Source organism: Carcharodon carcharias, chromosome 12 (genome assembly GCF_017639515.1).
Source record: "Carcharodon carcharias isolate sCarCar2 chromosome 12, sCarCar2.pri, whole genome shotgun sequence".
Classification (NCBI taxonomy): Eukaryota; Metazoa; Chordata; class Chondrichthyes; order Lamniformes; family Lamnidae; genus Carcharodon; species Carcharodon carcharias.
Window position 1 is genome coordinate 60,448,973 of NC_054478.1, and position 23,449 is coordinate 60,472,421.

Here is a 23,449-nt window from a genome sequence, read left to right on the forward strand (position 1 = left end):
TGACCACATCTTCATATATGGTCGCTTAACAGAATGCCACTTCTCGGATGCAAACCGTCACCATGGAACCCATTGAACAGGATTACACCCTCCCTTTTAGAGAAGGTACACCAGCATTCCTCCCTCTACAGTGCTCAAGCTGCAAGAATAACACTCCTTCACCCCTGCCCCCACCCAGCCCGTCTCTGTAATTTCTTCCCAGAGCGGGCTTGTGCCCCTCTGAATGAACATGTAAATCCTTCCAATATGCCTGTGCTAGGTGGTAAGAGCGGGAGTGTTTCCTTGTCAGCCAAAACTGTGTGGTAGCTGTAGGGCAACATCCTCCCCATGTTAAAAGATTCCACATACAAGCTCTTGCCACAGGCTCCATGGCAAGAATCCTTCTTGCTTTGAGGGAATAATAGAGAGAGGAATAAAAACAGAAAATGCAGGAGCAGGAAGTGACACTGATACAGTCATCGATGTACTGGAAAAAGAGTTGTGGGAGGGGCGTGACTATGACTGGAACAGGAAATGATCCACATACCCCACAAAGACAGGCATAACTGGGACACGTGCAGATACCCAGAGCTACACCTTGTATTTGAAGGAAGTGAGACAAGTGAAAGGAGAACTTGTTCAATGAGAGAACCAGTTCAGCCAGGCAGAGAAGATTGGTGGTGGATGTGGATTTTTTGGGCCTCTGTTCAAGGAACAAACGGAGAGCCCTCAGACTATCCTGGTGGGGGATGGATATGCAAAGGGCTTGGACATCCCATAGTGAAGAGGATGTGGTTAGGGCCAGGAAACTGGAAATTGCTGAAATGGTGTAGGGAGAGAATCATGGATATAAGTGGGAAGAGACTGGACAAGGGGAAAGAAAATAGAGTCAAGTTAAGAATGAATAAGTTTAGTGGGGCAGGAGTATGCTAAAACGATGGGTCTACCAGGACAGTCCTGTTTGTGGATTTTGGGAAGGAGGTAGAAGTGGGCTGTATGGGATTGAGGGGCTATGAGTTTGGAGGCTGTGGGTAGAAGATCTCCAGAGGAGATGAGATCAGTGATGGTCCTGGAAATAATGGCTTGATGTTAGATGCTGGGGCCTGATGCTCAGCCTCTGCAAATTAAAGGTCCTGCATGAGAGAGAATGATTTAAGACAGATTAGCACATGGTTCCAGAGACTTTGGTCTTGGAAAGGCAGAAGCAAAAGTGTTGTAATTGTTTTCTCAGGGTTCTGAAATGAGCTTAATACCATCATTTTAAAGTTAATCATTCCCTCTGGAACCAATTATTATGCTTCCTACTTTGTCCTGAGCTCACACCTGTAATGCACCATTGAGCATTCCGTTGTACCCTACAACAGCATTATTTGAGAAATTACCCAGTTAGTCTGGAAACTACCTCAGATCTATCGACCCCTTGACATAGAGGAAGGGATGCTTTTACAAGGAGATGCAGTTTTTCCCTTCCACCACGAGAATTTTGAGTGCTTCTTGCACAGATTGGAAACCAGGTGAATCCAGTATTCACCCATTCCCCTCCCCCACCTCCATGAAAGGCTTTCCTGAGCCCTTGGAATTTAAGGGTCTCTGCTTCTGTCTGTAAGTTCCTCAATTACTTTAATTAAATTAGTCAAGTATTATGGCCAGAATCTTTGGGTAGGCGTGGGGTGGTGGGCCCCGCTCGCCGATGTGTAATATGACACGCGGTGACATCGGGCATGCATCCTGACATCACCGCACATCATTCAGATCTTCAGTTCGGCAGGCGCGCAGCAGAGTTGGCAGCACACCCACTGAACTACCAAAGGCCTAATAAGGCCATTTAAATATCAATTTAAATATTTAACATAGCTGCCCATCCAGCCTTAAGAGTCCAGGTGGCCTTCGCGTTTATCATGAAACCTCATCCACGAGTGGGATAAGGTTTCATGAAGGTTTTTAAACTTCAGTTAAAAATTTTAATAAAATTCATAGACATGTCCCAGCTCATGTCTGAAATTTTTTTTCTCTATATTTAAATTTTTCAAAATGTAATTAAACTCACGAAAGAGCGCAAGCCCCGACTCAGCCTACTCCACCCTGCCCCCCCCCATCCCGCCCGCACAGGGGGCACTCAATGCTTCCGGGTGTTCATCACACTGGGCGGCCCTTAATTGGCCCTCCCACTTAAAATGGCGGCGCGCAGCCAATCGCGGGCGGTGATCAGCTGCATGTCTGCCCACGCCTGCTCCCGCTCAGCCCCCCGATGGGGAGAAAATTCTCCCCTATTAATCCCTTCAAAGACCCTTTATCCTTCTGTGCTTCTGGTATTTCTTCCTTAATATTCTCATATGCCTTCTTTAACTTTATTTTGGACATAATCTATTTATCTGCCAAAGTCTCGCTATTGCTTCAACCTCTTTTACTGCTGTTTAGGATGTATTTTATCTGTACCCTGCTCACCTCATTTGTCAGTATTCATAGCATCACAGAATAATACAGTTCAGAACAAGGCCATTCGGTCTGTCATGCCTGTGCTGGCTCCTTGAAGGAGCTTTAGTCCCACTCCCCCATTCTTTCCCCATAGCACTCCAAATTTGTTCCTTCTAGTACTTAACCAATTCCTTTTTGAAAGTTGTTATTAGATCTGTTTCCATCATCCTTTTAGGCCGTGTTTTCCAGTTCAGAATAACTTACTGCATAATTTTTTATTCCTTATGTTCTTTTACCAATTACCTTAAATTTGTTTCCTCTGGTTATTTAATGGTGCACTTTTTAGTTCATTGGTGGGATTGGAGCACCAATGACTAGGCCAGCACTTATTGCCCATCCCTAATTTCCCTTGAGAAAGTTATGGTGAGCAGCCTTCTTGAACCGCTGCAGTTCATTTGGTGTTTGTACTCCCACAGTTCATTAGGGAGGGAGTCCAAGGTTTTTCACCCATCGACAATGAAAGAGTAATAGTATAATTCCAGGTCAAGGTAGTGTGACTTGGAAGAGGACTTGCAGGTGGTGATGTTTGCAAGCGTCAGCTGCTTTTGTTCTTCTAGGTGGTAGAGGTTGCTGGTTTGTAAGGTGCTGTGAAAAGAGTATTGGCCAGTTGCTGCGGTTCATCTCATAGAAGGTACATGCTGCAGCCTTATGTGCTGGTGGTAGAAGTAATGAATGTCAAAAGTGGTGGATGGTGTGCCAAACAAACAAGCTGCTTTGTCTTGGCTGGTGTTGAGCTTCTCGAGTGTTGTTGGAGCTGCACTCAACCAGGAAAGTGGACAGCATTCTATCAGACTCCCAACTTGTGACTTGTAAATAGTGGACAGGCTTTCGGGAGTTAGGAGGTGAGTTACACGCTGCAGATTTCCCAGCCTCTGACCTGCTCTTGTAGCTATTGTATTTCTATCACTGGTCCAGTTAAGTCCCTGATTAATGGTGTTCCCCAGGATGTCAATGGTGGGACAGTCAGTGATCATAATATCATAGTATAATGTCATGGTTAGATTGGATCCTGTTGGAATTAATCATTGTCTGGCATTTATCCAGCATGAATGTTACTTGTCACTTATCAGTTCAAGCCTGAATGTTGTCCAGGTCTTGTTGTACGTGGGCACAGTCTGCTTCAGTCATTGGAAACAGTTTCTCCTTATTTACTCTGTCAGAATCTTTCATCATTTTGAATAAAATGATCTAATTTCTTCTTAACCTTCTCTGTTAAGGAGAATAATCACAGGTTCTGCAGTCTCTCCATGTTACCAGAGTCTTTCATCCCTGGTACCGTTCTACACCCTCACTAAGATCTTGACATCTTCCTAAAGTGTTGTGGCCAGAATTAGCCCCAGTACCCCAACTAAGGCCTAAACGGTGTTTTAGCACATTAGTTCACCATTACTTCTTTGATTTTATACTTTATGGTTCTATTAATAGAGCCAAGGTTCCTGTGTGTCTTAGCAACCTTCTGAATTTGTTCTCCCACCTTCAAAAACTTCTGAATGTGCACCTCAGGTTCTCTGTTTCTGCATGCCTTTTAAAATTGTACCAGGTTGCTTATATTGCCTATCCATCTTCTTCCAACAAATACATCACTTCACATTTGCCTGTATTAAAATTTCATCAGCTGTCTGTAACCATTTCCCAATCTGTCCTCCTGAAGTCTACCCCCTCACTGATTACTGTATTTTCAAGTTTTGTATCACCTGCAAACTTTGAAATAATGTCATGTATACCTAAGTCCAGGTCATTAATATACATCAAAAAGATCAGTGGTCCCAACACTGATCCCTGGGGGACACCACTGACAATTGCCTCCAGTCTGAAAAATAACTGTTGACCACTGCTCAATGCTTCCTGTTCCTTAGCCAATTACATATCCACAGAATCATAGTCTCTTTAAACCAATGGGCTTCAATATTTATATGATACTTTGTCATTTATTGCCCTTTAAAAGGCTATATCCACTGCCCTCATCAATCCTCTCAGAATCTCATCAAAAAACTCAATCTAGTTATTATTTTCTACTATTACTTTTTTTTTGACAGCCGATCCTTCTGATTAGTTTGGGTGAGGTGCCCTATATTTCTTTGCCGTTGAGAAGGTGGTGGTGAGCTGCCTTCTTCAGCCATGCACTCCACAGTGCTGTCAGGGAGGGGATTCCAGGATTTTGACCTAGCGACAGTGAAAGAACGGCAATATATTTCCAAGTCAAGTTGGTGAATGGCTTGAAGGGGAACTTCCAGGTGGTGGTGTTCCCATGCATCTGCTGCCCTTGTCCTTCTAGATGGTAGCAGTCATGGCTTTTGAAGGTGCTGTCTAAGGGGCCTTGGTGAGTTCCTGCAGTGCATCTTGTAGATGATACACATTATTGTCACTGTGTACCATCTACAAATTGCACTGGTGGTGGAGGGAGTGAATGTTTATAGAGGGGGTGCGAATCAAACTTTGTCTTGGATATCTCTATCCCACTAAAATAACTGATATAGTTCTTTTTATTTATCCTTCATGTCACAAGTTCATGATCATTGAGCCAACTATCCGGTCCTCTCTTGAGATCAACTCCATTGTCTACTTTTGCATCATATTGATCAATCCCTTCTCAACACTGAGTTGCTTCTTGAGCCAACTTATGCTGTTCATTTCATTTGGTATTGTATATTGTAACTGTAATAACCTGCTGCTTTAATCTGCATCACAATCTCCATTTTGTCAATACAGATTCCATATGTGTAGTATTATTACACCTTTAGGTTATGCTGTCATATCATTAGACATTGGGCAGTTACATAAGATGGTCAGACTGCGTAAGGGAATGGCTGACATGCTATCTAAAGCAGATCTAACTTGAAACAGTCTCCCCCACTCAGAGCTAGTCTATGATATTGCCTGCAAGGAATTATAGTGAGTGGAATATAGCATACGAACAAGAGGGGCAGAATTTTGCCTTAGGCGAGCAGGGGGGCGGGGCCCGCTCGCCAGTGCGTAAAATGATGCGGATTGACATTGGGGGGAACTCCCGATGTCATCCCGCTCCATTTAACTTCTCAGGAACGTGGGAGCACAGCAAAATCAGCTGTGGCCATTGACAGGTTCATTTAAACAATTAAAGGACCTGCCCGTCCAACCTTAAGAATGGCGGGTCGGCCAGGAGCCCCGGTGGGTTTCATAAAAAGCATGAAACCTCATTCACAGGTGGGATGGGGTTTCATGCAGGGTTTTAAAAAGCTTAATAAAATCTTACTGTAATTTATGAACATGTCCCATCTCATGTGACATTGTCACATGAAGGGGACATGTTAAGGATTTTTTTTTCTATTTTTTATCTTTTTAAAATTGTCAGCGATCTCCCTGAGGCTGCACTTAGCCTCAGGGAGATATGCGCTCTGTCCTGTGCTTGCACGAAAGATCGCACTCTCGCTTTTGGGGAACTTCCCCCCCGCTGCCCGCATAGGAAGCGCTTCCCATCAGATGTCACGCTGGGCGGGCCTTAATTGGCCCACCTGCCGGAGATTGGGTCAGGCTCGCCCGCCCAACAGGCCTGAGGGAAAGGAGCAGGAGCAGGCATTTAACCTTTAAATCCTGCTTCACCATTCAGCAGGATTATGGCTGATTTTCTACCTCAGTTCCATCTTCCCACACTCTCCCCATATCTGTTAATTACCTCAGTACCCAAAAATCTATCAACATCTGTTTTGAATATGCTCGACAACTGAGGCATCCACAACTCTCTGGGGTACAGAATTCCAAAGATACATTACACACAGTTCCCTGATCTAAATTATTAATATAGATCATAAATAATTGAGGCCCAAGCACTGACCCTTGTGGTGCACCACTAATTACAGCTAACCAACCAAAACATTTCCCATTTATTTCTACTCTCTGTTTTCTGCCCATTAACCAATTTTCAATCCATGCTAATATATTATTCTATTCTTAGCCCAGGGGCTAAGGTCAAGACTGGGGCCAGGAATCGAGGTCAGGCCTAGGAAATGGAATCAGGGATCGGTTCTGGGAATCATGGGTCTAGGGAATTGTGTGTTATTTGACCATGGGGCATCACAGCCAAATCCAATGCAGTGCTTTCTTTTTCTCTCAGCATCCAGATACAAGGGGCTAGGTTTTTGCCTTCGCAGTCTGACTGGTGATTTGGCAGGCTGGATCAGACACATTTAATAAAATCCAACTTATTTTCTTTCAACTTGAAATCAGACCGTGAAAGCGAAATTGCACCCTCAAGTTTCCAGCATGCGATGCTAGATAGAAATCAGGAGCCAACTTTACCCTTTCTAACCTTTTTATATAATTTGTTCAGAGGATGTGGATGTTGCTGGCTAGGCCAGCATTTATCCCTAATTGCCCTTGAGAAGGTGGTGGTGAGCTACCTACTTGAACCGCTGTAGTCCATGTGGTGTGGGCACACCCACAGTGTTGTTAGGGATGGAGTTCCAGGATTTTGATAAAGTGACATTGAAGGAACGGCAATATATTTCCAAGTCAGGATGGTGAGTGGCTTGGACAGAAACTTGCAGGCTCCGCCTGAGAGCACTAAGGCTGATTGCCCCACTGCTGATCCAGTTGCAAGCCAACTCAGTAAAGACTGGGTATTTGGTGTGGGGGGGAAGTGTGAGTCAAAACCTTGAACTTTCTCAGTTAATGTGACTCAGTTACTCAATGTATTAACCAATTGAAGCCTCAAGAGAGATTTAGAATTGATTTTAAGATAGAATCAATCAAGATTTTGAGGAACGTATATTTTTTCACAATGAAGTTGGGAAATACATTGATCACTAAAGTATTCCCCATAGATTCTACAACATTGTTCCTATATCCATATCATATGTGTTATAACTATATAACGGTTAAGGACAAATTAGATGAGTATTGAAATAGCATCTTTGTAAATTTGGTAATGTATGAATAATGTAGATTACACCATCAACATGTAATGATCCAATTTCTAACATGACAGTCATTTATCCTAATGTTTAAACCTAAATTGCTGGACTGAAATAAAGATAGTCCTAAACTTAAAGTGTTGGATTGCATTATAATACTTTTCCATAGAATAACATGAATGTAAATTGCTTTGGAAGTAATACAGGTTAATGATGCTATTCTTGAATATGCTTATTTTAAATGCTCAGAACAGTTACAGTGAGTGATTAGCAAGGGAAAATGGATTTTAGAGTAGAAGAAAAATTTGTTCACAGTGGAGATAAATTGTGGTTCATCCTTTATTTGCTATTTTTAAATATAGACTAAAACATCAGTTTTATTTTCAAAAACAGTTCTTGGATGTATTCATTTCCTAGTGCAAAATTAATTCACTACATTTTACATATGTTGTCAGGACTACCTTACTCGATGAAACAAGCAGGTTTCCCTTTAGGAATATTGCTCCTGTTTCTGGTTGCATATGTAACAGGTAATCTATTCTATGAATTATATTTTGAAGCAATATATTAATATTTAAAATATATTCCAAGTATAAATGATAACTGTTAAAGTTTAATGTGGCAAATATTTTAGATAAATGATAAATGTTCCATTCTTTTTAATAGATTATTCTATTATACTGCTGATTAAAGGAGGCAATGTGGCTGGAACAAGCACTTATCAATCTCTGGTGAACAAAGCTTTTGGTATAACAGGTTATGTGATCCTTTCATTCCTGCAGTTTCTGTATCCTTTCATTGGTAAGAATTTAATTTCGACATTATGTAACCTTTGAATTCCCTTCAAAGCCAGTAAAGATAACAACTGTATATATTTCCTGAAACGTTCAAATGCGGAATATTAAATAAGTAATTTTCTCTAACAAAATAGCTATAAAATGAAGTTTTGATTACACTACATTAATTATAAAGTATTGAATCATTACAACAAATAAAGTTAAGAGTTCAAATAGATATATTAAAAATTCTGAAAGGTTTCGAGAAGATAATTGAGGAAAAGATATTATCATAAGTAACAAAGTTTAGACCGTGTCATGCTGTACCTGAAGCAATTTTGGAAGCTTTTAAAAGGGAAGTGGATAAATATTCAAAAAAGGAAAACATTAAGATGTATGTGAAAAGTTTACGAGTAAGGGGACTAAGTGGATGGCTCTTTCAGAAAAGCAACACAGGTATGAGTGGCTGAATGACCCTCTTCTGTGATGTAGAATTCTATGATTCTAACATTAGATATAGAGTCCTATGTGAACTATTTGAGCACTCCAATGGATGACTCCCACTCTGGCCAAAGGAATTGTTTTAATAAAAAATACTGCAGAAATCAGACCACTTCCTAATTGGCCTTTATAATTGGTCTTTATAATTGTTTTAAAAGTAGAAAATCTGAAAACAGATGAATAATTCTGCTGACTCATCCCCTCTTTCCCTGCTCATAGGGACAGGTGTAGGCACCCCATCCATAAACATCCCTCCCCCACACCCCATCACCAATGAACAGTGGCAGCAGTGTTACATCAGTAAATTTCCCACTATCAATATCCTAGAGAGCACCACTAACCAGAAACTAAACTGTGGCTGGGTATGCTGCGATGAATGACTCATCTCCTGACCTTCCCACGCCTTTCCACTATTTGCATGGCACAAGTCAGAAGTGTGACGGAATATTCTCCACTTGCTTGGATGATTGAAGCTCTAACAGCACTCAAGAAGCTCAACATCATCCAGGGCAAACCAGCCTGTTTGATCAGCAGTCCCTCTACTACCTTAAACATTCACTTCATCCACCACCAGCACATCATGACTGCAAGTGTGCACTATCGACAAGATACACTGCAGCAACTCAGCAAAGTTTCTTCAACAGTATCTTTACCACCTAGATGGACAAGGGCAGGAGTCGCATAGACCCATCACTTCTAAGTTCCCCTCTAAGTCACATGCCAAATTGATTTGGAACCATATAATCATTCTTTCTCGTCATTGAGTAAAAATCCTGGAACTCCCTACCTAACCAGTGTGGGAATATCTTCAGTACAAGGACTAGTGGTCCTGGTGGGAACCAAAATGACTCAAACCCAAGCATCCAGCACAAAATCCACAAATATAACCAAGACTTTCCTATCACTATTTTTCAGTAATAATGTTGGTGAAAACCACCAGAACACGTCTAACTCTAAGAAAAATAGGACTGTACAGCACTGGAGAAGACCATACCCATAGTGGCTCATCTTTTCAGTCCCAATGTCCAGGAAATATTGATCCATTGCTCCCATTGTACATGGTACTCCTCTGTCAAAGGTTTTGACAGGTATTTATCCCAACTCTGTTGAATCAGCCTCTTTCATTCCTCTGAAATTGGTTCCAAAGTTGATTTTGGGGAAAACTGTAGACTTAATTTGACATTACATTTGGTCTTGATCATCCCTAACCTAAGCTTTTGACTTTGCATACAGGTACAAAATAGAAAAAAATAATTGCTAATATAATATGCATAGTGTACAAAAATGTTCAACAGAGATTTAATTTTCAAATGTGCCATCATAGGGTCATGTTCTGTGCTGCAGCTATTGTATGGATACTAATTCATTTTGTAAAATGCCATATTTAATTTTCAGCCATGGTAAGCTATAACATAATATCAGGAGATACATTAACAAAAGTGTTCCAAAGAATTCCTGGAGGTAAGTGATTGTTTTCTGCTTGTTTCATGAAGTACACTGAGTTAAGAACCAGGTTAATTCTGAAGTTTTAAGGGGTGAACTGAATAAAAATAAATCTGAACCCTTGCACTTCTTGCCAATTTGGTGAAAATGGTGACATTTTCATTCTTCTCAAACAGAAAAAAAGCTCATAGTTGCATTCTCGTGAACAAAACAGACATTTGAATAATTTTTAATATATTGGATGTTTTTCACCTTGTTTTGCTAGTGCTCATCATGTGCACAATTGCACAGTTAGGAGAACAGAGACAGACAACCTACTCCTAGCTCTCTTGCCAGTGTTGCTTAGAAACCCGCTGTTGGGAGGTGCATGGGCATGCAGGGTGGCTTATTTCCTGTAGGAAAATAAGTAGCCTCTGCTCAGACACCCGTTCACACCCCTCTTCTAGCATGACACATCTTTTTGGAACAGTAACATGCTATTCGTTTTTTTTTATATAAACACTAGATTATGTTAAATGTGAACACAAAGGTAATTTTCTGTTTTAAAATACGTGGCTGTAATTTGAAATAAATGCATTCAGAATGTAGGTTTCTGTGTATGTAATATATTATATATGCCTTGTCCTCTGTACATTTTAGTGTTTAAGACAAGTGTAAATATTACTGATCACCATAGTTCAATTACAAAAAGCTATGGTCTGAATTTTACAGTTGGTGTGCGGGGGCGGGCAAGACATGCATGTGTCCCGATGTCTCTGCACGCGTTGCGATGTTTCAGAAGTCGGGTGCGCTATGAGTTTGGAGGCGCACCCGCCATTAATTAACAGGCCAATTAAGGCCCTTGAGGCAACAATTGAAATCGATTTTGCGCAGTCCATGCGATTTTCAGGGCGTTGCACAGGTGCAACAGGCAGGCGGGTGGGCCACATTTTCAAAAACCTCATCCACGGGCAGGATAAGGGGGGTGAGTGGGCTCGCTAATGCAAATTGTTAGAACTTTAGTTTATTACTTACTGCTACTTGCTTCTGTGAACAGGACAACATCATTTTGCTTCAATGCTGCTTTGACAGAAATAACAGGCTTCAGTTCAGAACTCCAGAGGAGGCATAACACTTGGGGCCTTCCAGGTATCAAACAGCCTTCCCTTACCCTGGGAATGGGAATTGTGGTCTCCGCTGGAGGCACCTCCTCTGAGTAGGAAGAGAGGGCCAGAAGGGGGAGGAGGCCAGGCGTCCATATTCAGCCTCACAGGGGAGCCACCTGTGGGATGACAGGCGCAGGCACAAGGGGCGCAGGGCCAACAGGAAGTCCAAGGTGGAAGGGGCCGCAGAAGACGCCACTATCCTGATGCCAGGGTTTACAGGCAGTGATGCAGCTACCTCAATATATCTGAAGTGCTCTGCCTATCAAGGGAGACCATGACCTCCATCTGTCAGATAATTGGCCATGAGATCAGCTCCGACTGTGTGGGTGGGCACCCTATGCCAGTGGCGCTGAAGGTCACGGTGGCCCTCAACTTCTATACCTCCGGCTCTTTCCAAGGATTGGTGGGTGACCTTTGTGGAGTCTCGCAATCAGCTGTCCACAGTTGAGTCAAGTTGGTGACAGACGCTCTGTTCAGGCGTGCATTGACTTTCATTCACTACCGCACAAATGAGGCCAACCAGGCAGAGCAAGCCAGAGGCTTTGCCGCGATTGCTGGGTTCCCCTGCATCCAGGGTGCAATTGACTGTACACTCGTGGCCATCAAGGTGCCAGCGGGTGAGCCCAGTGCCTTCATCAACAGGAAGGGCTTCCACTCCATGAACGTGCAGATAGTGTGTGACCACAGGATGCAGATTCTGCAAGTCTGTGCAAGGTATTCAGGTAGCTCCCATGACACTTACATACTCAGACACTCCCAGGTGCTGAGGCTCTTCAGTGCTCCAGCCCAATTGGATGGTTGGCTGCTGGGTGACAAGTGCTATCCCCTCAAAAGGTGTCTCATGACTCTTCTCCACCATACAAGAACAGAGGCCAAGCAGCTGTACAATAGGGGCCATGCCTCCACAAGGGCTGTGTTAGATAGAATCATCAGTCTTCTCAGGATGTGCTTCAGATGCCTGGACTGTTCGGGGGAGCACTGCAATACCCCTCAGATCGTATGTTACTCATAGTGATTGCAAACTGCACTCTCCACAATCTGGTGCTGGAAAGGGGGGATGCAGTGGAGGAAGAAGATGTTGACGCAGCTGCTCTGACCACAGACGATTAATTCAGTAGTGAGTCCGAGGACGAGCACGCTCAGGAGAACACTGAGGGGATAGACACTGACCCGGGCAACCTCCAGGGAGACAGGGACACCCAGGAGGCTTTGATCCAACGCTCCTCCAGCTAGCCTACAAAAGATGAACCATCACCACATGCCAGGGCTGTAGGCTCCATACTCGATACCTGCTAACAACATCCGCTTGGTCAACAACATGAACAAAGTGCCATTTCAATAAAGCTCAATGACAAACAAGTCACTCATAATATCATGGGTTCCCCATCACCTCCAGAACTAATGAAGCACCCAGAGGCTTGTTGAGGACAAACACATTTACTGCTTTGGAGTCTGGCATACATAAAACAAGTAAATGAAAAGGTGTTCAACATCACACCAACTTAAAAATAACTTAAAATTGGGGCAAAAGAAAAACACTAGTGAAAAGCCCATGTTGTGCTTAAGATGATTTACATTTACATTTGCAGGTGCTCCCCCGTCGCTGGCACTGGCTTTGGAAACAGCCTGCTCACTCTGCTGTCCTGTTGGCCTTGATGACCTTGGTGGGTGTCCTCTGGCCCATGGAGAGTGTATTGGCCCCGCCTGGGAGGGAGCGGCTAGTGGGACGGCTGGCATCTCCTCAGTTGTTGCAGCCTCATCGGATGCAACGGTCACTGGCAGAGGGGCGGAGGACCTGCCGCCATCATCCAGAGCACCCTGAGAGGAGCCCACAGAGACGACAAGCAGCTGGTGCGCCAATGTCAGGACACTTTGGACTATGGACCAATGCTCACCATTGATAGATGGTCAGCTAGCTGGGATACTGGATGCCCAATCCATCTCTCCCACACTGACAGTGATCACCTGAGATCATTGCTGGTGTGAGGGCTTGCAGATCCAAGCGCATCCCCAGGAAGCCCTCATTGATCTCCTGGAGGAGCCTCTCCATGAGACTCGCCACTCTCTCCATGGAGAAGGCAGTGCGGTCGGCCATGAGGATCATTGCATTGCTCATGCTCCGCATGGACTCCTCCATCATGGAGACCATGGCACGCGTTCTCTCATGTATCTTCGCCAGATACTCCCACACACCCTGCTGGACATCCAGCATTTGCTGCCTCAGGGGCAACCCCAGAGGCACATCATCAGCCACTGACTGAGCATGTTCCTGGTCCCCAGCCGTCCTCTGACTGCCGGCACCCTGGGCACTCTCTGCCTCCATCTGCACCTCAAGCGAGTGTGAAGTGCCCTCACCGCTGTGCACCAAGATACTAGCCGACGATCTTATTCCCACTAAGGTGCTGGTATCTGCGCTGGTGCCTGCCTGGCTGAGGGGGTGTGATGCTGGTGCGTTCATATCATCCGTGTCCTCTGGGGTAAGAGGCAGTCCTTCAGGCTCCTGAGACCAAGGGTGCTCTGGTGAGCCTGAAAAGAAGAACAAGGACATTTGATTAGTTGAAGTAGTTACACTGTTGTTGTGCATGCCTGGAAGCCAGATCAGGGTGCCTTCATCTTTCCATTATCAATGGAGATTCCATGTTGGAGGCTGAAATAATATACAGAATGTGACAGACATTCTGGCCTCAGTGCACTGCACTCTTACCTCCCTATGGCACCTCAACCTCACTGTGGCCGGTTGATCTAGGCGCATGGTGCCTCTTCAGCTCCAGTGCCTCCTGCTCGTATCTGGTAAGGAGTAGAAGGTGGGGCGGTCCTCCGCCAGTCCGCAGCCTCTCTGCATTATGAGAGAGAAAGGAGAGAGGAGCATTGAGCAGTCTACCCTGTACCTTCATTGCCATTATAGCCTTGCCACCCTCACCTGAGGAAAACCTTGCAGGTCTCATCCGATTTGTGACCCTGGAGCCGCAAAACACTCATTCCAAGCAGCCAGGGCTCACACCCTCTTGCCCAGATGCTGCCTCCATGACATTTGCCATTCACATTCTAAGAACTCTGAGGTGCGGTGGGTGAGGGGGCCACCTAACTGCCGTGCTGAATGAGCCATGCTAACACAGTACTCACCCTTCCTAATCGCAGGAGGTCATTAAACCACTTGCGATACTGCACCCATGTGTGCCTCACCACATCGTGGTAGCTGACCCGTGATGCCACCTCCTCCCAGGCATGCTGGTTGTGGGGGGGTCTTCCCCCTCCCGCCCCTTGGGACAAGGCTATCCCGGTGTGCTGCCGCCACCTCAAGGAGGGCAGCGAGGCACTCATCGGAAAATCTTGATGCTGGCTTCCCCGCTGACCTGCCCTCCTGCCTGCACTGCTCGCCGACAACGTTCTCCATTGCTGATGTGTGAAGTCAATGGCAGCCTTAGGACTGCTCCCTGCGTCGTTTTTGAATAGGCCGCCGGGTCGCCATTGGTCCCAGCGCACATTGCCTCCCGCCCCTTCCTGCTTATCTTGGGAGCAGCATTAATTGGCCCACCCGCATAAAATTGGGGAGTGCACCTGATTGCGGGCAATAGTTGGGTTCCTGTAGATCCTGCCCGCCGACGGAAATATGTGTTTCTTGTTTAGAAAAAAACATAAAATGTGTAAATGTTCCTTGGATGCTGATCTTGTCAGTGGGTGCAACACAAAAAAATAATGAACACTACGTCTTAAAGTTACTGCTATGCCTCTTCACACGATATCTAAGCCGATGAGGAATATAAATGATTTCCTCCAGAGTTAGCTGAAGTATTGGTCCTTGACTCACAGCATGACATTGGAGGAGACAATGGTGAACAGAACATTATTGGGAAAAATAAAACTGACAAGACATGATCCAGAATTTTTAAAAATGGATAATCTAGGTGTTGCAGACTTGAAAGACTTGGTATAAAATTAACCACCCTCAAGCAAGATTTCAGATTGGTTTGTTTCTTTCCCTTCAGAGTACCAGGACCTGAATTTTTCAGTTGGCAGGTGGGCTCGGCGGTAGCGGGCGGGGGTGGTCATGGAGCTGAATGCCACTCACAATTGGCTCTGCGCCGCCACTTTATGCGGGTGGTCCAATTAAGCCCCGCCCAGCGTAAGACATGAGCGGTAGCTCAGCGCTACCTGCGCAGGTGGAGGGAGGAGGGAGAGTCGGGGCCAGCGCACTTCTGTGCATGTGCGCGAAAGAGCGTGTGCCTCAGGGAGATTGAATTGCTATTGAAATAATTAAATAAATGGGGGAAAAAAATTAAAACATGTCCCATCTCATGTGACAATGTCACATGAGATGGAATATGTTTTTATATTTCAGACAACTTTTTTATTTGATTCATAAAAGTTTTAGGGAACCTCATCCCACTCGTGGATGAGGTTTCCTAAAATCGTAAAGGCTGCATGGCCTTTTTGCCTGCCCGCCAACTTTAAGGTTGGATGGGCAGCATTAACAATGGCACTAATTAATTCATTAATGGCCTTAATAGGCCTATCAGTTTTCGGTGGGCACGCAGCTGACTCCGGTGCGTGCCTGCCAAATGAAACTTCGCGAGACAGCGCGATGACATTGGGGTGCATGCCCGACCTCATCGCATGTCATTTTACATGCTGGTGTGTCAGGCCCAACTCCACATGCCGACTGAAAAATTCAGGCCTGTGTGGAATAGATTTTGAAGTAAAAGCAATTAATGCTATGGCTGTTGCACCTATTGTTGTCTGCTAAGTGGGTCCCCAATCTTAGCTGCACCCAGTGTCAGATGGCAGGCGGGAGTCAGGAATTTCTCTACCAGCAAAGGGGGCTGTGGATAACAATGCTATGGGCCGCCCTTATACGACTCCTGAAAGAATAGGGTAAATCATCATTGGAGACTACCTCATGTTTAGCTTCTCATCCACAGTATGATCAATGGCCCATTGTGCCCCTAAGGAGTAAAGGAGACAGGAGGACCCGGAGACAGACAGCAACATCTAAAACAGGGGGAGAGAGGAGAACCTGGAGACAGACAGCAGCACCTAAAACAGGGGGAGAGAGGAGAACCTGGAGACAGACAGCAGCACCTAAAACAGGGGGAGAGAGGAGGACCCGGAGACAGACAGCAACACCTAAAACAGGGGGAGAAGGGAGGACCCAGAGACAGATAGCAACACCTAAAACAGGGGGAGAGAGGAGGACCCGGAGACAGATAGCAACACCTAAAACAGGGGGAGAGAGGAGGACCCGGAGACAGATAGCAACACCTAAAACAGGGGGAGAAGGGAGGACCCGGAGACAGATAGCAACACCTAAAACAGGGGGAGAGAGGAGGACCCGGAGACAGATAGCAGCACCTAAAACAGGGGGAAAAGGGAGGACCCAGAGACAGACAGCAACACCTAAAACAGGGGGAGAAGGGAGGACCCAGAGACAGATAGCAACACCTAAAACAGGGGGAGAGAGGAGGACCTGGAGACAGATAGCAGCACCTAAAACAGGGGGAAAAGGGAGGACCCGGAGACAGACAGCAGCATCTGCAAGAGCGGGAGAGAGGAGGACCCGGAGACAGACAGCAACATCTACAGGAGCGGGAGAGAGGAGGGCCCAGGGACAGACAGCAACATCTACAAGTGTGGGAGAGAGGAGGGCCGGAGACAGACAACAGCATCTATGAATGCAGGAGAGAGGAGGGCCCGGAGACAGACAACAGCATCTACAAGAGCGGGAGAGAGGAGAACCCGGAGACAACCAGCAGCATCTACAAGAGCGGGAGAGAGGAGGGCGGGAGACAGACAGCAACATCTACGACAGCGGGAGAGAGGAGGGCCGGAGACAGACAGCAACATCTACAAGGGGGTATCCAATCTATGGCCTGAGAGCAGACCGAGCGAGCTAAATCAAAGTGTGACATCATAGGAAAGCAGGTAGCTGATTTGGTTGGTGAGTATTTTTCTCATTTATCTTTTGAAACTCAGATAATTTTAGTTATTGTCAAGTTTTAGTAACTGAACTAAGAATTACTAATGGTAGTAAAGCTTATTAGATTGGCTGGTAAGTATTTGCTATTATCTTAACTAGGGAATTTTGAACAGGGTAAGTAGAACATTATTGAAATAATTGAAACATTAATTAAAATTTAATCAGTAAAATAATTAATTAAACATTATAAAGGTGGCAGGGCAGGTGATGTGTGGCACCTGCAGAATGTGAGAGCTCGTGGACACCTGTGTGATCCAGGCAAACACGTCTGCAGTAAGTGTGCAGCTGGAGGAACTTTGGCCCAGAGTCATTGAGCTGGAAACCGAGCTGCAGATGCTGTGACACATCAGGGAGGGGGAAAGTTACGAGGGCACTTTGTTCCAAGAGGCGTTCACACCCCTTAGGTTAGATTCATCTGATTTGGTCCGTGGTCAAGGACAGGAGAGTGTGACTGCAATCGATGCAGGTATGGGGATTGGGAAGGTAGAAGTAGAGAAGCCTCAGCCTTTGCAAATGTCTAACTGGTTTGAGGTTCTTGCAGCCTGTCTGGGTGAAAGTGGGGGTTGCAGGCTGGATGTGTGAACTGACGATGGCACAGTTGTACAGGAAAGCAGTCAAACAGGGCAGTTAATAGGAATGTAGTGGTAATAGGGAATAGTTATAGTCATGGGGATAGATACAGCCCTCTGCAGTTGAGAGCAAAAGTCCAGGTGGCTGTATTGCCTGCCTGGTGCCAGAGTTTAGGTCATATCTCTGGGCTAAATAGGGACTTGCAGTGGGAGGGGCAGGATCCAGTTGTCATGGTTCATAAAGGTACCAAAGACAAAGGTAGTATGAAGAAAGGGGTTCTATTCAGAGAATATGAGTCGCTAAGGGTTAAATTAAAAAGCAGAACCTCAAAGGTAATAATCTCTGGATTATTACCTGAGCCATGAACAAATTGGCGGAGGGAAATAAGATCATAGATTTAAATGTGTGCTTCAAGATGGTCTGGGAGAAATGGGTTTCGATTCCTGGGACACTGTGGAAAGTAGGAGTTGTACAGTTGGGATGGTCTTCACCTGACAGTGCTGCGACCAGTGTTCTGGCACGTCATACAATTAGGGCAATTGATAGGGTTACCAACCCACCCAGAAAGGCTGGTAGTCTACTACATTCAGCATCAATCTCCTGGTGGCTATTAAATGCAATCCAGGAGTTGTTGAAACAATATTTTAAGCAAATAAGTCACATAATTCATATGGAAGTTCTGTCAGAGCTTCAAGGTCATCAGAGCAGTGATATGATTGCATGATGACATGAAGCGTAATGACATGAAGCGTAAGGTTTTAGAGACGGATTTAGTCCAAGCTGATTTTTTTCAAAATGAAACTATGGTGAGAATTTGTATGGGAAGTTTTAGCTGTTACGTGGTGGATTTGGTAGAGTCTTCGTTGTGTTTTTCTCTCTCCCATTCTGTAACAGGCAGTGGGTGGGGTTTAATTTAAACAATCCTGATTTCTTCTCTCACCAGCAGTCCATAAATAGAAAGGTGTTTGATTTGCTTCCCCCTTGATAAGCAGTGGCGTGTTTCCCTCAGTTTTGGTGTGATCCAATTTTCTATTAGCAAACTTGGGATAAGGTAAACTCAGAGGGTTAGTTTGTTTACACACACTCAAAACACAGTAGGGGGGCGCCACCTAGCCCCCTGTTTACTCATACAATAAAAGAATGATAGAGAAAGAAAGATTTACAGGGCAGAGACCACAGAGAAAATAATAATTATTTCCTTTGAAAACATAAATATAAATTATGACCTGAATTTTTCACTTGTTGGACGTACGCAATTGGTGGGCCCAGGAACAGACGGGAAACGGGCCCCTGACCTCGATCAGCCCTCAACTGCTATCTACCCCCAACTGCGAATTCATGCTGGCTGGCCAATTAATGCGCTGAGAAAGGCTCAGGACTGCTGTTGAGGGTGGGAAGAGGATGCGCGCTGATGTCATCGCGGGTGCTGGTGAGCACTTCCAGTGAGCTCCCTGAAGGCAGGCAGCTGCCTCAGAACAGCAGACGTCCACAGAATAAACAAAGCAACAAAAATGCTGCAAAATATGTCCATGCAGCCACAATTAAGCACCTGAAAGCATACCTCATTAAAAAAAACAGTTCCCAGATATCTCTTTTTATTTTATTTCCCCATGGAGATTTCATCCCGTCCTGGATTGAGGTTTGAGCAAAAACGTAAAGGCACCCGACCGATTGGCCCATCTGCCAACCATAAAAGTGGGCAGGCCGTGAGAAATCCCTTTCAATTGCCTCCTTAATGAGCTTAATTACCCACTTAATTGTCAGCAGACGCATTTCTCACTGCTGCGTGTGGCAGCCAAATGAGATATCACACGAGTGCACGATAACTTCAGGATGCACACCCGACCTCATCTCACACTATTTCGTGGCCGGATGGGTCGGACACACACCCACCTGTAGGATATAAAACTCTGGCCTATATATAGAAAGAACCTTTTTGTTCTAACAATGGGCCAGTTGTGGGAAAGGTTTCAGCTGACTTCAAGGAGGTAATATAAGTGAAGAAAGGCTGTGTTGAGCTAAGTAATTTTCAAAGATCATCTGAAATTCACTTGCTTATGGTGTGGTATATTTTCATAGTCAAGATGGTAAATGTTTGCAGATTTTTCGGTAACTGAGTCTAATCCTATTTCTTGCACAATTTTCAGCAGGTGATTATTTTCTCCTTACTCCCTCATTGCCCAGGGACTCTGAGACCCATTGTAGTATTCCTGCTGCTGTGTCAGACTAGACATTAAATATGAGGCTTGTTGGCTCAATAAAAACATAAGATATGAGAACAGAAGTAGGTTATTTGTCTGCTGAAGTCTGCTGCGCCATTCAATAAGATCACGGCTGATCTGATCATGCCCTCAACTCCTGCTGCCTATAAACAAAGAACAAAGAAAAGTACAGCACAGGAACAGGCCCTTCGGCCCTCTAAGCCCACGCCAATCATATCGCCCGTCAACTAAAACATTTTGCACTTCCGGGGTCCGTATCCCTCTATTCCCATCCTATTCATGTATTTGTCAAGCTGCCTCTTAAACACCACTATCGTACCTGCTTCCACCACCTCCTCTGGCAGCGAATTCCAGACACTCACTACCCTCTGCGTAAAAAACTTGCCCCACACATCACCTTTATAGTTTTCTTATCTCACCTTAAATCTATGTCCCCTAGTAATTGACTCTTCCATCCTGGGAAAAAGCTTCTGACTATCTACTCTGTCCATGCCACTCATAATTTTGTAAACTTCTATCAAGTCACCCCTCAATCTCCATCACTCTAATGAGAACAATCCGAGTTTCTCCAACCTCTCCTCATAGCTAATAACCTCCAGACCAGGCAGCATCCTGGTAAACCTCCTCTGCACCCTCTCCAACGCCTCCATATCCTTCTGGTAATGTGGTGACCAGAATTGCTTGCAATATTCCGAGTATGGCCTAACCAAGGTTCTATACAGCTGCAGCATGACTTCCTAGCTTTTATACTCAATACCCCTGTCAATGAAAGCAAGCATGCCATATGCCTTCCTGACTACCTTATCCACCTGCATTACCACTTTCAGTGACTTGTGGACCTGTACACCCAGATCCCTCTGCCTGTCGATGCACTTAAGTGTTCTGCCATTTACCGTGTACTTCCTGTCTGTATTAGACCTTCCAAAATGCATTACCTCGCATTTGTCCGGATTAAACTCCATCTGCTATTTCTCCGCCCAAGTCGCCAACCGATCTATATCCCATTGTATCCTTTGACAATCCTCTTCACTATCTGCAACTCCTCCAACCTTGATGTCGTCTGCAAACTTACTAATTAGCCCAGTTACATTTTCCTCCAAATCATTTATGTATACCACAAACAGCAAAGGTCCCAGCACTAAGCCCTGCGGAACTCCACTAGTCACAGCTCTCCATTCAGAAAAGCACCCTTCCACTGCTACCCTCTGTCTTCTATGACCAAGCCAATTCTGTATCCATCCTGCCAGCTCACCTCTGATCCTGTGCAACTTTACCTTCTGTACCAGTCTGTCATGAGGGACCTTGTCAAACGTTTGACTCCCTTGTAGACCAATAGTCTATCTAGCTCAGCCTCAAATATATTCAATGACCCAGCCTCCAATACTTGCTGCAGTGGAGGATTCCAAAGATTAACAACCCTCTGAGAGAAGTGATTCCTCTTTCCTAATTGGGAGACCCCTTATTTTGAAACTGCTCCTCCTAGTTCTAGATTTCCCCCACAAGGGGAAACATCCTCTCAGCAACTACGCTGTCAAGCCCCCTCAGAATCTTATTTTCAATAAGATCACCTCTCATGAATTCCATTGAGTATAAGTCCAACCTGCTTGGTTGATGCTAGACTTGTAACTAGTCAATGCTAGACTCTTTAAATAGTAATCCATCTAGGAATTACAAAATTATTTCTAATCAGTTTTGTGTACTGCAGGCTATACTAGTGCAGTATAAGTCATTTGCAAATTTTCACTGGGTGAGGATCGGCTTATGATTACTATCAAAATTGCATATAAGGGTCATGAACTTGTTAAAAACCTTGCTGAGTTTCGACCAGCCTTCCATTAAAATCCTAATAGAAATGACATTAGCAGCCAATGTTTCCCAAAGGAACGCTGCAAATGTTTCACCAGAGTTACAGTGAGAAATCAGTGAAATCCCAATATGATTTTAAGGTTCAAGTTGTTTTGACTGGTGACTGGTTATAATAGTTTTCTTCCTTAGCCTAAAGCAATATGTATACCTGGCATTCTGAGCCATGTGAAAATAACCAACTGGTAGCACTACATTTCCCATCACCTAGAGGGCACCGTTTCGCCACCTTAACAATTGCATGCTGACTTCATTGGAAGGAGATTTCCATTAAAAGTCGCCACAGCTAGGATGCACTTTCCAGATAATTGGTTTGCAGAATAATGTTAGAATTTAGGTCTGGAAATAATGGGGCAATTTTGGAACCTTGTGAGATTTCCCAGATTGAATCTCAGAGTTTACCAATAAAGAGGGTAACAAATTGTAAGAGTGATCAGCATTTGGCAGCAGCCAACATTTAAATGATATGACCACTTAAAAGATGTGGCTGTGTATGGAAACAGTAATTGTTTCAATAGTTCCAAAGACAACAAACAGAAATACAGTTTTCAGCCTTAACAAAAATTGTTTTGGATGAGAACTATTTGCCAAAGTAGTCACGCCAAAGAAATGTTGATGCACAAAACTGAGCATCTGAAACCATTGCTTCATGCTGGCAAAGTGGAGATGCAACTATATGAGCTCTTTGCAGGAAGTGTTATTTTGTTTGCTACTCCAAGGCACTCTTCATGGAGACAAGAGTGTAGTAGGCCTGGCAGAAGGTAGTTTCCAGGCTCAGTGCAAGTTGTAAGCAAATGCAAGGAGGATGCACGTCCCAAGAAAGCTACTGAGGTAAAATTACCTAAAATAACAGTTACCATATGAATAGTCCAAATAAGCATGCCATCAGTGAAGTTCATCAATCTGTTCCACATTAATGATGACCTTTCCACAATTTTAAAGCTCTTCAGTTGCTGACCATATTCCAGCCACAGTTTATAATTGAAAGACACAAGGTGCCCATCTCTTAAAAGATTTTAATCCAGAATTATTGCAACACAACTTGGATGATACTTTCTGATACACAGGTTGTAGGTTAAGCTTATATCAGGAGGCTTTTGCTAGCACATGGCGTAAGTCAACACAGTCAAGATCCACAGAATACTGTTCTAGAGAGTACTAAACTTGGGGAATTTTGTGAGTGAGGGAACTTTAAGGGTTGTAATAGTTGATCTTAGAATAATATATTCAGGAACCAGCCAGGGAACAGTAATGTGTAATGGGACAAGATTAATTAATGACCTCATAGTAAAGGATCCTCTTGGTAAGAGTGATCCAAACATGATGAAATTTCACATTCAGTTTGAAGGTAAGAAATGTGAATCTGAAACTAGAGTGTTAAACTTAAAGGCTTTAAATAAATTAAACAAGAGTATGAAGATAGGGTTGGCTAAAGTGGACTGGGGAAATAAGTTAAAAGGAAAGCTGGTAGAGAAGCAGTGGCAGACATTTAAGGAGATATTTTATAACTCTCAACAAAGCTATGAGAAGAATGCACCATCTGTGGCTAACTAAGGAAGTTAAGGATTGTGTCAAATTGAAAAAAAATGTATGCTGCTGAAAAGATTAGTGC

General features: G+C 44.3%; 1 protein-coding gene across 1 annotated transcript in view; it reads left to right on the forward strand.

Moving 5' to 3' along the window:
* Positions 1–7,803: 7,803 nt before the first annotated feature.
* slc38a11 (solute carrier family 38 member 11) overlaps positions 7,804–23,449 on the forward strand; it is an 81,664-nt gene continuing 66,018 nt past the window's right edge. The window contains exons 1-3 of the mRNA XM_041201494.1: positions 7,804–7,873; positions 8,010–8,144; positions 10,016–10,081. Of these exons, the coding sequence (XP_041057428.1) occupies positions 7,813–7,873; positions 8,010–8,144; positions 10,016–10,081 (262 nt within the window). The 5' untranslated portion in view covers positions 7,804–7,812. The remainder of the gene's footprint in view (positions 7,874–8,009; positions 8,145–10,015; positions 10,082–23,449) is intronic.